The following is a 15,705-nucleotide window of genomic DNA, read 5'->3' on the forward strand; positions in this document are numbered from 1 at the left end:
TTAGATCCCTGCAGACGGTACCCCGATTCCCTTGCCAGTGCAGCTGCAGCAGCCCAGCCTGGCCAAGCGGAGCACACACGCACACCTCCCCCTTACCGCACCTCCCCGGGAGATCAGCCAGGACGCTGGGGAGAAACTCAGCGCCCCACTGGCCTACATCCAGCAGTCTGCAGAGTGTAGGAAACACACACAGACTATTGAGAAGGCGGGGTGGTTACATATCGGGATATTTTTTTTTTTAAAGCTATATCGTATTGTTTTCAAAATGTCGCAATACTCTTTTTGCGCTAGTTGGCTATACTTGCGCAAAAACTTATAGCTTGTTCTCCATCTTTGTAAATAGGGAGCCAATTTGTTTTCCAGGACTGATCAAAACTTGTTTTCTCATGGCTCCCCTTTGTCCCTCTGCAGCAGACACACTATATATGAAAAGGACACCCCTTCAAATTAGTGGATTCAGCTATTTCAGCAACATGTATAAAATTGAGCACACAGCCATGCAGTCTCCATAAACAAACATTGGCAGTAGAATGCCCTTACGTGGCACCCTCATAGCATGCCGCCTTTCCAACAAGTCAGTTCCTCAAGCCAAGTGCTGAAGCGCGTAAAAATCATATGTCCTCAGTTAAAACACTCACTACCATGGTTGAGCAGTTGCACACAGGCCTCAGATCCCCATGCGCGATGCCAAGCGCCGGCTGGAGTGGTGGAAAGCGCGCCGCCATTGGAATCCGGAGCAGTGATGAATCACGCTTCACCATCTGGCAAGCCGACGGACGAATCTGGGTTTGGCGGATGCCAGGAGAACGCTACCTGCCCTAAGGCATACAGTAGTGCCAACTGTAAAGTTTGGTGGTGGAGGAATAATGGTCTGTGGCTGTTTTTCATGGTTCGGGGTTGGACCCTTAGTTCCAGTGAAGGGAAATATTAAAGCTACAGCATGCAATGACATTCTAGCCGATTCTGTGCTTCGAACTTTGCGGCAACAGTTTGGGGAAGGCCCTGTCCTTTTTCAGCATGACAATGCCCCCGTGCAAAGAGAGGTCCATACAGAAATGGTTTGTCGAGATCGGTGTGGAAGAACTTGACTGGCCTGCACAGAGCCTTGACCTCAATCCCGTCCAACACCTTTGGGATGAATTGGAACGTCGACTGACAGCCAGGCCTAATCGCCCAACATCAGTGCCCAACCTCACTAATGCTCGTGGCTAAATGGATGCAAGTCCCTGCAGCAATATTCCAAAATCTTGGATGGTCGAGTACATCACTGGGGCCAAGCTTCCTGCCATCCAGGACCTCTTTACCAGGCAGTGTCAGAGGAAGGCCCTGAAAATTGTCAAAGACTCCAGCCGCCATCGTCATAGACTGTTCTCTCTGCTACCGCACGGCAAGCGGTACCGGAGCGCCAAGTCCAGGTCCAAAAGGCTTCTCTACAACTTCTACCCCCAAAGCCATAAGACTCCTGAACAGCTAATCAAATGACAACCCAGACTATTTGCATTGGGGATCAGGTAAAAGTGATAGGGCTGCTGGCAAACAGGTTCCTTTGTTTCTTTATTAGAACAGCAGTCCAGCACTTATCAAGATGTTCCAAAAAGTGTATACACGCGCTGTCATTCAGTGACATCTAGCGAGGGCATCAGTTGCTGTAACTCCTGTTTTTGTCCACATGTAATGGATCTAAAAATACATTTTAAAACAGGATGAACATAGGATTACTGCTGAACATTAAACTGTCAATAACAAGCTAACTAGGCCTGCATATTGCAGCCGCAGCGCTCCATTCATCCAAGAGACATCTGGATGAGATTAGAAGATCTAATGGGACAATCTGAAAGGCACTCGCTGATCTCAGCTTTGATCCTAGCCAATCGAGTGTGAGGGGGGGGGGGGCAGGGTCAGATGAATGGAGATTCATTTGTCACTTAGTTCCTCCAGTCTTCTGAGCCCATAGTATGGCCCTACCCCAGGTACAGATGGTACCAGTGACATGGAGCAAATATACCTCTGCTAATCGTGCACTAGGCTGGAAATTACCTTCAACTCTACTTAACTCAGAAGCTTCTGACGTATGACCTTGGTAGTACAGAACAATGCGTGTGGGGCAACGTAAATACAGCTTACGTTGATTGCCTTCGATTCAAACATCAACACTCAATATTAAAGCGTAATTGTTTAAGATCGAAATTTTCTGACGTGAAAGAGCCTGCGAGTCAATGCATAGTGATGAATCACAGACTGCCGCTGGCATGTCAAACCAGCCATAAGAAGAGCTGCAGGTAGAGACAGGGCTGTCATGTTGGATTAACACCGCCCACTCAGTTAATGTGGACCCAGTGGAAAGCTGTGGCATGTCAGTGCTCTGGCCTCAACCCGGGGAACAGAGAGGGGGCACAAAGGTCCAGGGTGAGGTTTCTACTTAATTACCACTAGTGTCTACACCCATCTGTCAGCTGACATATACTGTATATCTCTGTCTTACTGGAGGCAAGGGAGGGGGGGAAAAAAACAGAAAGAGGCCAAAATTTGGAAGCATAAGAATTTAGCTTCCCCACATTATATACAGTACCAGTCAAAAGTTGACACACCTAATCATTCAAAGTTTCTTAATTTTTACTATTTTCTACATTGCACAAAACTATTAAATAACACATATGGAATCATGTAGTAACAAAAATATTAAATCAAAATATGCAATATTTTAGATGCTTCAAAGTAGCGACCGCTTGCCTTGATGACAGCTTTGCACACTCTTAGCACTCTCTCAACCAGCTTCATGAGGAATGCTTTTCCAACAGTCTTGAAGGAGTTCCCACATATGCTGAGCACTTGTTGGCTGCTTTTCTTCACTCTGCGGTCCAACTCATCCCAAACCATCTCAATTGGGTTGAGGTCAGGTGATTGTAGAGGCCAGGTCATCTGATGCAGCACTCCATCCATCCATGACCAATACTCTTCCGACAGGCAGGGGAAGGCTAATGTGCATCCAGCTGTCAGTTAAGTCATTAGTTTAAATTTGGCACCTTCATCTGCGCTGGGGCTCCGGCCGAGTGCTCAGAATACAGAATGAGAAAAGGGAGTCCACAGAGTTGCAGGAAAACTTAATGCTGGATTCCTCCTGCCTACGGCTAATGGGCCGTGTATGAGTGCTATGTAGTATTGACTGATGGCTGTTCGGCAGTGTGCGATCTCTCCTGTGCTAGGCAGAGACGGGGATCCTGGCACTGTCAACCCAGCATATCCTCCTGTGATAATGTTTCATCTAAATCCTTTCCTGAGCGTACAGTACGACATCCTGTACTAACATAAGCTGTGGCTAAGGGCCATGTGTTCGTTGAGGCGGTGGGAGCAGAGGAATTAGCAGGCTGTTAAGAGAGCTGGATGGCACAATTGAATTGTTCCATAAGCCCTTATCGCTCTCATCTGAGAGAGAAGAGAGGAAAACAAACCTGTAGGGCCCAGCCAGAAGTGGATCACACCTTTTAAATGACTCATTGATTTCTTATGTCATGGATTGATAAGAGATAAATAAGAGAAATAGGATTTGTGGGAGAGTGAGGTAATCTGGATGGGTGGTGGCTAGGAGAAAAGGGCAATTGGGTTAAATTCTGCATTTTAAGGAAAGCCCTAGGAGATGAAAACTGAAATGATGATCTAGACAGAATATGTTCTATAAACAAAGGCAACCAAATGAAGCAATACCACAGGGATGCATTTCCAAATGACCATTACAGAACTAACACTGTAGGCTTAATGTCAAACTCAATCCAGTGAAATGTTAAACTCCACGCCACAAACTCACAACTGACAGCACTCAACAAAACAATTCAACAATACTGGACATATATACATGTTAAAACAGTAATTATTTATACATTAACACAAGTGGGTTTTTCTGGGGGTCACTTGTTTGACACCAAAGTTAAGTTCCTTTTTCGTTGTCAGTATTTATACACCACCTGCTGGTGGAAATCTCTTACTGTTCTTTGTGTGATCTGAGCTTAAACTACAGGTTATCATTACTCTGTAGTACAATGCTACTACATGAAATACAGCATCATTTAACCGATATAAGAGCAACTTAGGGTCAAATTTTAGTACACGATTTGAAGATGAACTATTCCTTGATGTGCGGTAGTGATGGGATAGATAGGGAGGACTCCAGCTCACCTGCCTCTCCCTGCCGAATGGAGTCTGGGCACAGATCAGACCACCAAGGGCGGAACTTCAGCAGACCCTGGATCTCCTCGTCTTCAAACAGGTCAGCACTACAGACACAAACAGCTCAGTGTCATAACAATGAAAGTGATAGAACACGATGCAATACATTTGTGACATCATCTGTGCATTTGTTAATGTTGAACAATGATTTAATTAGGGGGCACTATTCTCTGGATAACTCACAGGTAATGGTCAGGGCAGAATATGGACGTCTCAGCGTCCAGTCGTTTCCTTCTTCTCTCTGACGCTGTGGTTCCATCTGGGTTTCGGATGTCGATGACATCACTCAGCTCCTCCTGATTGGACAATACTCCATTAGATCTTCACATGCTGTACTTTATGTTATTTTCCTGGTCAGGTCACATGGTCAGGAAGAACTCCTGGCCCTACTTATGTGAACGATACCAATCGCATTATAAAACTCTGCAGTACTGCCAAAGCCAATGAATGACCTTACCTGCAGTCGAGTGAACACTCCGGACCTCTGACTCCCAAAGCCATACTTCTGCAGTTCCTTCAGCTGCTCCTCTGAGGTGTCCATGTACACCTCCTGCTCAACCTGCCAGTCAAACTCATCTTCGTCATCCTCTTCCTCACCGTCCATAATACCACTGCACGCTTCTGTAATGTAAAGACAGCATCAATGTCTTAATGAGAAACAAAACCATTCAGCCAAATCTTATTACAACATCACCGATGACAAAATCCAGTGTTTTTTCCCCCTGTTCTTAGTCCTTACTCCAGTGGTTTCGTTGGGAGATATAGATTTGAGCTTAACATGAACATCAATATGTCTTCCAGCAATATACTAGACTCTGGAGCAGTGGAAACGCCTTCTCTGGAGTGATGAATCAAGCTTCACCATCTGGCAGTCCGACGGACTAATCTGGATTTGGCAGATGCCAAGAGAACGCTACCTGCCTCAACGCACAGTGCCAACTAAAGTTTGGTGGTGGAGGAATAATGTTCTGTGGCTGTTTTTTCATGGTTCGGGGTTGGACCCTTAGTTCCAGTGAAGGGAAATATTAACGCTACAGCATACAATGACATTCTAGATGATTCTTTGCTTCCAGATTTGTGCCAACAGTTTGGAAAACGCCCTTTCCTGTTTAAGCTTGACAATGTCCCTGTGCACAAAGCGAGGTCTATACAGAAATGGTTTGTCGAGAACGGTGTGGAAGAACTTGACTGGCCTGCGTTGAGCCCTGACCTCAACCCTGGCGATTACATTTGGGATGAACTGGAAAGCTGACTGCGAGCCAGGCCTAATCACCCATCATCAGTGCCCGACCTCACAAATGCTCGTGGCTAAATGGAAGCAAGTCCCCGCAGCAATGTTCCAACATCTAGCATTTCCAGAAGACTGGAGGCTGTTATAGCGGCAAAGGGGGGACCAACTCCATATTATGATTTTGGAATGAGATGTTAGACGAGCAGATGTCCACACACACACACACACATATATATTTTCCTACTAGCACTGACTTTGCTGACATCTACTTCGAGGGAAAATGTACTTGCTACCACTGTGATATGTGGTTGTCTCACCTAGGCATCTTAAGATGAATGCACTAATTGCAAGTCGCTTTGGATAAGAGCGTCTGCTAAATGACTACAATGTAAATGTTATGACACTTCAACATACCCATGTCTTCCACCAGAGGCTTGGCTGAGCGGGAGCCTTTGGGAGCCAGGAGACTAGTCAGCATCTGGAGCCCTTCAAAGTGCTCTCCTGCTGTCTCTTTGGGGACACGCAGGGTAAAAAGACCTGGGACACAGAGAGAACATCAGGGAGCAGGTGAAACAATTGGCAGCACTGCGGCAGAGATCTGCAGTTTGAGAAATGCAACAACTGAATGTGTAGAGAGGTAGACAATGTGGATGCAAATCGGATAGCATTGTCTACCTTTAAACAGTCCTGGAGAATTTTTCATCAAGAAGACATGGCTGTTCACATGTAGTACAATGAATGTTCACGATAAATGCATGACTGTCTCTGCAGACACATTCAGTCAAAAGCAGAGGTTTACTTCTCTCAAAACAGCAATTGAATGAGAAAGACTACAAAATCTATAAAATATATGACCATTCCACCTCTAGCCAAGGAGATAATTTCCTAGACTTAATCCCTTTTAAAAGACCTCATAAAACTTTCAACACTTTGTTGGAGTATTTAACTTAAAAACACTTTATGCTAGTTGGCTAATTGCCTTGGCTATGGGCCCCTTAAGAGGAGGCTGCCTAGGAGAGTCCAAAGGCAGTAGGGCTGGCTGATATATCGCAAAAACTGGTATATGGATTTTTACAATACCGTCAATAACGATATGTTGACACAGTGCTGGATAAACATACAAATTTCTCCAAATTGTACTACTTGAATGTGTCTAAAACAAATCAGAACGGAGAAAGCCCATAAAATGTATTTGTTGCCATTCAAGGGTCATGCACTACTAATAAAACATATTTCTAACTTGTACTATTCAGAAGCATTAAATAGCGTCAAATACCACCATACATGAGACAAATATGGTGATATGATATTTTGGCTATATTGCCCAGCCCCAAAAAAGATGCATCGTAATCATTTCTAATTGAGAGTATAAACCGGGACTCCCATTAGAGAAGCTATATTAGCAGCAGTTAGTGGCTTATTCAGACACAGTATGTCAAACAGGGCGTCGCTGATCCAAGGGCCAATGATGTGTCAGCGTGCATAAAGCGAACGCTTCACCAACCCAACATAATCACGAGGGATAATTGGAAATTAAATTCATTAAAAGAATGATCTGAGTATTCCACTCCTAACTGAAAATAAATTGCTTTGAACCAAAGTAGCCTCATGAGAATGAGTTGGTAAATAGAATAAATACATGAATAAAACAAAAAGGCCAAGAGCCACTATAAATGAGCAGAAATAAAAGTAGGGCTGCAGGAGGCATTCATTACATCAGACGGGTCAAATGGCCCTCCATATCTAATAGCATAACCAGTAATTAAGTCTGTGTGGGCGTCTCTGTAGTGAGTGCTAAAGAGGCACCAGGGATCAATCCCACTGACTCTGCTATCAGCCCCATCACTCAGGGTCCTGCTACTCTCTGGCTAGCTGTAGTACTAACCACACACTGTGGAGTCTGGTGAGAGGATCCTCCTAACAACCAGTAATGCTGATTTGATTACTGGGAGGTCAAGAGGACACACGCACTGACAAAGATAGGGTCACATTGCGTTTCAATGAACGGGTCAATAATGCATTAGGGGGTCTGTTTTCATCAGAATATGAAAGACTGCATTATCTTTCAACCACATGCATCCATTCCAAAATGCAAAGGGCCCACAGCAAAATGACTAATGAATGATTCCTTATCAATAAAAACATGAACAAACTCTAAAAACCAAACATTACCTTTATCAATGTCGAAAGTGGCCTTTTCCCTCCCATCCTCCACTATCTTTCCAGGTAAGGTCAGTCTTGATAAGAGATACAAGTGTTAGAACTAAACAAGAAGGTAGCCTATGAGCCTGTTGACACAATTACAGCATATCATGGTGCAACTGTGTGCATTTAATTACCACACACACACACATATACATACATACAAAATGAAATTTTCAACAAAAAAAACATGAATGAAGTGACTTCAATAATGGCAGCACAAAAATTCACCTGAGGAAGTAAGGCTTGGCATAGAATTTGAAATCATCTCCATCGATGTAGAGATCGAACTCTGATGTTCTCGTGTAGGGCACACGGATGGTCAGGATTAGGAAAGCTGGGTCCTGGCTCAACTCAAACGCTGGAGTTAACATGATGAACAGAACACCGCAGGTGAAGATCTACAGGGGTCTGTGAGAGCTGTGAAGTAGGGAGTTTGATTAGCCCACAAGATATTATACACATTTTATAATGCTTAGCAGTAGCACTGCTTGACATCAAACTGATCTTCTCCTGAGCCCACTTATTTCTTCTTTAATCCTGGAATTGGGAAATCACAGTGTTGATACTTTTGTACCAGCAGCCACTAACAGATCTGATCATCCAACTAATCAACTACCATGAACCTGTTTAAATCAGGGATGCGTTCAGTATGACAGAACAGTGTTCAACGTTGAATTCAACAGAAACTGTACTGAACGACCAGTTGAAAACGATTTTGGCGGCTCAGAGTCATTATTACTAGAGGTCGACCGATTAAATTAGGGCCAATATCAAGTTTTCATAACATTCGGTAATCGGCATTTTTGGACACCGATTGTGGCCGATTACATTGCACTCTACGAGGAGCCTGCGTGGCAGACTGACTACATGTTACGCGAGTGCAGCAAGAAGCCATGGTAAGTTGCTAGCTAGCATTAAACTTATCTTATAAAAAAAACAATCAAACTACACATAGTTGATGATATTACTAGTTTATCTAGCTTGTCCTGCGTTACATATAATCAATGCAGTGCCTGTTAATTTCTCATCGAATCACAGCCTACTTCCTCAAACAGGTGATGATTTAACTAGCGCATTCGCGAAAAAAGCACTGTCGTTGCACCAATGTGTACATAACCATAAACATCAATGCCTTTCTTTAAAATCAATACACAAGTATATATGTTTAAACCTGCATATTTACTTAATATTGCCTGCTAACATGAATTTCTTATAACTAGGGAAACTGTGTCACTTCTCTTGCGTTCCGTGCAAGTAGTCAGGGTATATGCAGCAGTTTGGGCCGCCTGGCTCGTTGCGAACTGTGTGAAGACCAATTATTCCGAACAAAGACCGTAATTAATTTGCCAGAATTGTATATAATTATGACATAACATTGAAGGTTGTACAATGTAACAGCAATATTTAGACTTGGGGATGCCACCCGTTAGATAAAATACGGAACGGTTCCGTATTTCACTGAAAATGATAGTTTCCGGATTTGACCATATTAATGACCTAAGGCTCGTATTTCTGTGTGTTATGTTATAATTAAGTATGATTTGATAGAGCAGTCTGACTGAGCGGTGGTAGGCAGCAGCAGGCTCGTAAGCATTCATCCAAATAGCACTTTCGTGCGTTTGCCAGCAGCTCTTCGCTGTGCTTCAAGCATTGAGCTGTTTATCAACTCCCGAGATTAGGCTGGTGTAACCGATGTGAAATGGCTATCTAGTTAGCGGGGTGTGCACTAATAGCGTTTCAATCGGTGACGTCACCCGCTCTGAGACCTTGAAGTAGTTGTTCCCCTTGCTCTGCAAGGGCCGCGGCTTTTGTGGAGCGATGGGTAACGATGCTTCGAGGGTGGCTGTTGTCGATGTGGTAGGGGCGAGGAGAGGGATGGAAGCTATACTGTTACACTGGGAATACTAAAATGCCTATAAGAACATCCAATAGTCAAAGGTATATGAAATACAAATGGTATAGAGAAATAGTCCTATAATAACTACAACCTAAAACTTCTTACCTGGGAATATTGAAGACTCATGTTAAAAGGAACCACCAGCTTTCATATGTTCTGAGCAAGGAACTTAAACATTAGCTTTTTCACATGGCACATATTGCACTTTTACGTTCTTCTCCAACACTTTGTTTTTGCATTATTTAAACCAAATTGAACATGTTTCATTATTTGAGGCTAAATTGATTTTATTGATATATTATATTAAGTTAAAATAAAAGTGTTAATTCAGTATTGTTGTAATTGTCATTATTACAAACAAATAAATACCAAAATAAACGTACGATTAATCGGTATTGGCTTTTTTTGGTCCTCCAATAATCGGTATAGACGTTGAAAAATCATAATCGGTCGACCTCTAATTATTACCGTATGGTGTGTTGCACGAGTTTGGTCACACCCATATTGATCAGGACATCATCGCAACACCCACAAAACGGGAGCAAATGTACCTCAGACTGTTAAAGAACAATGTGCACCGTTTTGAGGAAACGTGTCGTTCAGTGCAAACAGTCACACAACGTAGCAAATGTTGAGGTGAACTGAACGCACCCCAGGTGTGTCTGTGTGAAGTGCCTGAGATCCATTGTCATGTAACTGACAGACATTTCCCGCCATTTCTCCCCACATGAACTCTGTTTCTACAAAGTTTGTTGCTAATATGTTTGCTGACCTAACTATGCTATCGCTAGCCCCATCCAACATTGTGATTCACTACATGTAAAAGAAACACACCGGAGTCTTGTTATCATTATAATTTTTTTGTTTTTTTTTGTTTGAATGCTGCATTCATAACATCTGGTAAATAACAGAATACGACAGGGGAAAAAAATCCACTGGTAATTACTGGTGTGAAGCTCGTCTACCGTCACTAAACTATCATCTCTGAGCTACGAATACTCCCACATGCTGAACTCTGATGTCACATACTAAGGAAATTACCTCGATAACAGCATTTTCTGCAGTTAGAAACGTTTCTTTTTTTTACCTATTAATTTGGTTTATGAACCCTGCTATTTGTTTACCAGCATGAAAGCTCTACTTTTAGATGGTTGACGCAGCTTGTTTGGCATTAGCCAATCAGCGTTCTCAACAAATTCAAAGCATGTGAATGTACACAACTCAGAGTTTCCCCACATGTTATGAACGCATCATAATGCCAATCTGTCTGCACTCACCACTGCTCCATAAAGTTCACGGCTTTAGCCACAGGTTGTGCGCCTAGAAGTATTAGATTTCTGCATTTTAGGCGGCGTTTTCATTGTTTATTGGAAACATTCAAGTTAATGTAAATTACCTCTTACATGCGAAATGTGCATTAGTGCTAATTAATAATTTACTTAGTGGTTTATGCCAGGTTAGGCCGGGCAGGTAATTTTAGGATGCCCATGGTCCTCATTCTAGGTCCAGGAGAAACATCTTGTCAAAGTAACAGAGTTTATAGCTCAGAGTTTATTCTATTGACAAATAATATCAAAAAGTGTGTTTGTCATGTGCTCCGAATACAACAGGTTTACATTTTCACCTTACAGTGAAATGCTAACTTACAAGCCCTAACCAATAGTGCCATTTTTAAAGAAAAAAAATACGTATTAGGTAAACAATAAGTAAAGAAACACATTTTTAATGACAGTGAAAATGACAGTGAAAATAACAGCAGCTAGGCTATATACAGGTCGTGCCGGTACAGAGTCAATGTGCGGGGGCACCGGTTAGTCGGCTAATTGAGGTAATACGTACCTGTGCATAGACGATAAACAGAGAGAAGTAGCAGCGTAAAAGAGGGGACACTCTGGTTACACAGGCAGACCAATTTGGACCTGATCTACTGACATGTCTCAACTGCTTCTCCAGAACCTCCTAAATAAGCTGCAGGGTCCTCTTTAACAGTCAGTACTGGGCTGGAACAAAAACCTGCGCTCCATGCCTGAGTCCACAAGACCACGTTTGAAAAGTGGCAAACAACTCCACCTTGTGGTTGGTTTTGTACTAAAGTGTACGGTGTTGTTTACCCCCACGTGCCATTGACACACTGTCAGTAGCCTAAAGCGTTACGAAGATCACGTTGAACTGTTTACAGTAGCACCCACTTAAACGTTTCAAACACATTTATAATGAATGGTCAAATACGACTTTGAATATTATATAGGTAAGTGTGTTTAAGACTGAGTAGCTTAGCTAGTTAGCTAGCTACGTTTATTCAATATAGTGTTATAAATGAGCTAACTTAGCTAGCTAACGGCAGGCCGATTTAATGTCTGGCCAGATAAGATGTTAGACTGTAGCTTTCTACAGTACTGAAAACATAACGATGTAGGCTGTTAACACGCATTAACAATTTACAGTCAGTGAACTCAAATATTTAAAAGAACACGAAATTACCTTATGAACTCGTCTCATTAGAAATCATCATGGCAAACTCGTGTAATGTGAACAGCTCCACGCACTTTAGCGTGGCATCGTCATCAGCGTCTCATCAGCAACACTAAAAATGTACTTCCGGGTCAAGGAATTTCTAAAACGTTCTAAATTAAAGTCCCCCACGTAATTGTAGAAACGTTTCAATAACCTGTATTTATTCGTGATGTATGAAAGGTATAATTGTCTAAACATGAACAATTATTAATATTTGTTCATATTCCATTGACGACCACAATGTGAATCAAATATTGGCTTATAGAGCAAAAAATATTCTGGATGCTGCAGTAAAAGTATTGTAGGGAATACTCAGTAGGGTATGTAGAATGTATATATATTGTGTAATTTCATGGGAGACTTAAGTCTATATGCCCAGCAGCAGCACTTTCTACTCCACCCACTCCATTGATCCAAAGGGAAAATACACTACAGGCCTATAAATTAAATATTGGCTTATAGAGAGAAAACTATTCTAGGTGCCGAAGTAAAATGTATGTATGCCAATGTATGTGCTGACCCTCATCCCTGATTCTCTGCTGGGTGTGCAATATCAAGTGGGCCTATATTTAGTGTGGTCTCAATCAAATTATCCATAGCCTATACTAAGCCTATACTAAGCTATAGGCTATATGAAGTGCATGCTCGGAGAAGCACAGGGCAAAGTGATATTTCTAAGAAAATGTACTTCCTGGGTTTCTGCGCTGCTAGCTCTGACTTTTCTGTTAGCTACTTTATTGAGGACAAGTGTATTTATTATGCCTGTGATGTGTGGTTGTCCCGCCTAGCTATCTTAAGATGAATGCACTAACTGTAAGTCGTTCTGGATAAGAGCATCTGCTAAATGACTAAAATATATGGCTGTGCTGTGTATGGTGGCACTTCAGGAGGTGAGTCAAAGGCTTCCGAAAATCATTGATTTGTCCCAAAAAATCTATATATCTGTGGAGGGACTGGTAAAGGGTGAACCTAGTGCAATAGTAGGATTTGACTGTACTGATAGTAACGCTGTTGTCTGTGGTGATTGTTAGCTGTGAAGTTAACCATAGTGATAAATGCATAGATCAAAATAATTTGACACAACAGATGATAAATGAAAATAATCCTGTTGAACCACCAAATCTGAAACATACATTGTATGGGGGTGGCATGGATATTGGGGAAGATCAAAATGGAAAGAAATTATAATAAATGTTTGGATTACCATGCTATTTCAATGGCAATACATTCCGTTATGCAGCATAATGAAACATTTTAGTTCCTATTTTGGGAGGAAGTTGCCAAAACTTTGCAATGGTCTATTGGAAAACCCATTGTCACTATATGTGGGACAAGAATAGAGGTAACATTTATACATATTCTATTTCTAGTGATAACAAGGTGAAATTAAGCAAAATGGTACAAACAGAGAATATAAATGAGGCTCGGGTACAAAACCTATTGCCTGTGGAGTTTAAATGAGGGAATGTCAACTGCTCAGAGAAGACCCTCAGACTGCCAACTTAATATGCAAAATGTACACACTTTTGGGGAACAGGGGGTTAACTGCCTCATTCAGGGGTAGAATGACATATTTTTACTTTGTCAGCAAGGGGATTCGATCCAGCAATCTTTCAGTTACTGACCCAGTGCTCTAACCACTAGGCTACCTGGTGTCACAACAGCATGCAAGATTATGTTTTACATGAGTTATTGGTAAGGACATCACTTGAAAGAAGTTAACACTTGAAGCTTGAATGATAGAGCAGACTGATGAAATGAAGCTATATCCTTAATATATTTAAATATAAATGTGTTATTTATTTCACATAGTGGTGGGGACCAATATCGATAATTTGATATAATATCAATACTGTTTGATATCGATATGAGCAAGGCATATCATGATATTGGTTTAACCTACACTATTCTGTAAAAAAGCATGCATCACTATCGCTGCATGCACGAAGCCTTCTCACAGACCTTCTAACAGGTAAACCCCCCCCCCCAAAAAAACAGGCTGTTTAGCAAACTTAAGTGCCTGCTGATTGGCCATCAATTGTGGATGGGCTTCCGGTTGTATTAAAACAGGTTAGGTAGGTTTATACTGTACCTACCGAAACACACCTGGCCCAATGGGCAATCCGCAAGCAGATGTCTGGACTTCACAGAAAATTGATAATTCACACAGTTGCAATGTATTTTCTACGAACCGATATACAGTAATATCAAATAAAAAAATGCAACTGATGTCGATGTCTATCATTCATTTAATGGGGGTGGGGGTTGCACAACTGAACGCATTCAACAGAAATGTGTCTTACAAAAAAAAAAAGGAAATGTGTCTTTCTCATTAAACCCAACGAATCAGAGAGGTGCGGGGGGCTGCCTTTATCAACATCACATCATCAGTGCCCGGGGAGCAGTTGTGGTTGGGGGTTAACTGTCTTGCTCAAGAGCAGAACGACAGAGTTTTACCTGTCGTCCTTGTTGACTCAAAGATTCGATCCAGCAACCTTCGGGCCACAGGTCCAACGCTCCTACCAGCTAGGCTACCTGCCACCCTCTGGCCTTATTAGATAAAGGATTGCATCGAATTAATGTATCAGAAAGTGTGTTAGACAATTCATTTTTTTAAAGAAACATTTTATGAAATGGGGACTGAAATAAATGAATGTATCCTAGGGTGTTTGACCATGCATTTTAACTGACGCATTTTCTAAAACTATTGACCGTAGTGACTGTGTCTACGATTTTTGTTTTGACTAAAAGGTTTGCCTTCTATGTTTGTTTTTTTGAGTGTTGATAGTTTAGTGTGTATATAGCCATTGTCTACAGTACCATGGATAGCACCTGGTCATTTGAAGTTAGCCAATACGTAATTTAAAGGCCTATAGTGTTTTGGGGTAAATGGAGTAGAACGTGTCGCTGGGCATATAGACCACAGTCCCCCATGAAATAACACCATATATATATTCTACAGACCCTACTAGGTATTCTTAACTCCACTTTTACATTGGCACAAATAATAGTTTTCCCTGCACAGTGCTACATTTGTTCCGTATAGTGTCCAGGCACCCAATTTTAAGCTGTTTGCCAGCAACACTCAGTATTAGTCAGAGGCCCATGAAATGACACCATATACAATCTACAGATCCTACTGAGTATTTCCTATAATACTTTTACTGCGACACCCAGAATAGTTTTTCTCTATAAGCCAATATGTATTCCATATATATTGAGTCGCATTGTAGACAATGTAATGGGTGGCGTTAAAGGCCAGCAACACTATATTATTCAGAGCCCCATGAAATGACACCATATATACATTCTACAGACCCTACTGAGTACTCCCCACCCCATTTTTACATCGGCACAAATAAAAACACATTTCTCTATAAGCCAATATGTATTCCATATACAGTGATTTACATTTGTGGCCAATGTAACGGGCAGAGTAAAAGGCAAGCAACACCCTGTATTATTCAGAGCCCTATGAAATGACACCACATTTAGAATCTACAGACCCTACTTAGTATTCCTTACTCTACTTTTACATCGGCACATATAATCGTTTTTTCCTGGACAGTGCTATATTTGTACCATATAGTGTCCAGGTACCCCTGTAAAAAAAGGTCATCCTGCTCCTCTCCTCCTT

The 15,705-nt window shown here is 41.9% G+C and overlaps 1 protein-coding gene across 1 annotated transcript in view; it reads right to left on the minus strand.

Moving 5' to 3' along the window:
- Positions 1 to 12,142, minus strand: part of LOC115150876 (protein SHQ1 homolog) — a 38,656-nt gene extending 26,514 nt beyond the window's left edge. The window contains exons 1-7 of the mRNA XM_029694650.1: positions 12,036 to 12,142; positions 7,886 to 8,074; positions 7,625 to 7,689; positions 5,867 to 5,989; positions 4,679 to 4,842; positions 4,405 to 4,517; positions 4,171 to 4,268 (exon numbers count right to left, since the gene is read on the minus strand). Coding sequence (XP_029550510.1) covers positions 4,171 to 4,268; positions 4,405 to 4,517; positions 4,679 to 4,842; positions 5,867 to 5,989; positions 7,625 to 7,689; positions 7,886 to 8,028 — 706 coding nt within the window. The 5' untranslated portion in view covers positions 8,029 to 8,074; positions 12,036 to 12,142. The remainder of the gene's footprint in view (positions 1 to 4,170; positions 4,269 to 4,404; positions 4,518 to 4,678; positions 4,843 to 5,866; positions 5,990 to 7,624; positions 7,690 to 7,885; positions 8,075 to 12,035) is intronic.
- Between the last annotated feature and the right edge of the window lie 3,563 nt (positions 12,143 to 15,705).

The sequence above is a fragment of the Salmo trutta genome, chromosome 16 (genome assembly GCF_901001165.1).
Source record: "Salmo trutta chromosome 16, fSalTru1.1, whole genome shotgun sequence".
Classification (NCBI taxonomy): Eukaryota; Metazoa; Chordata; class Actinopteri; order Salmoniformes; family Salmonidae; genus Salmo; species Salmo trutta.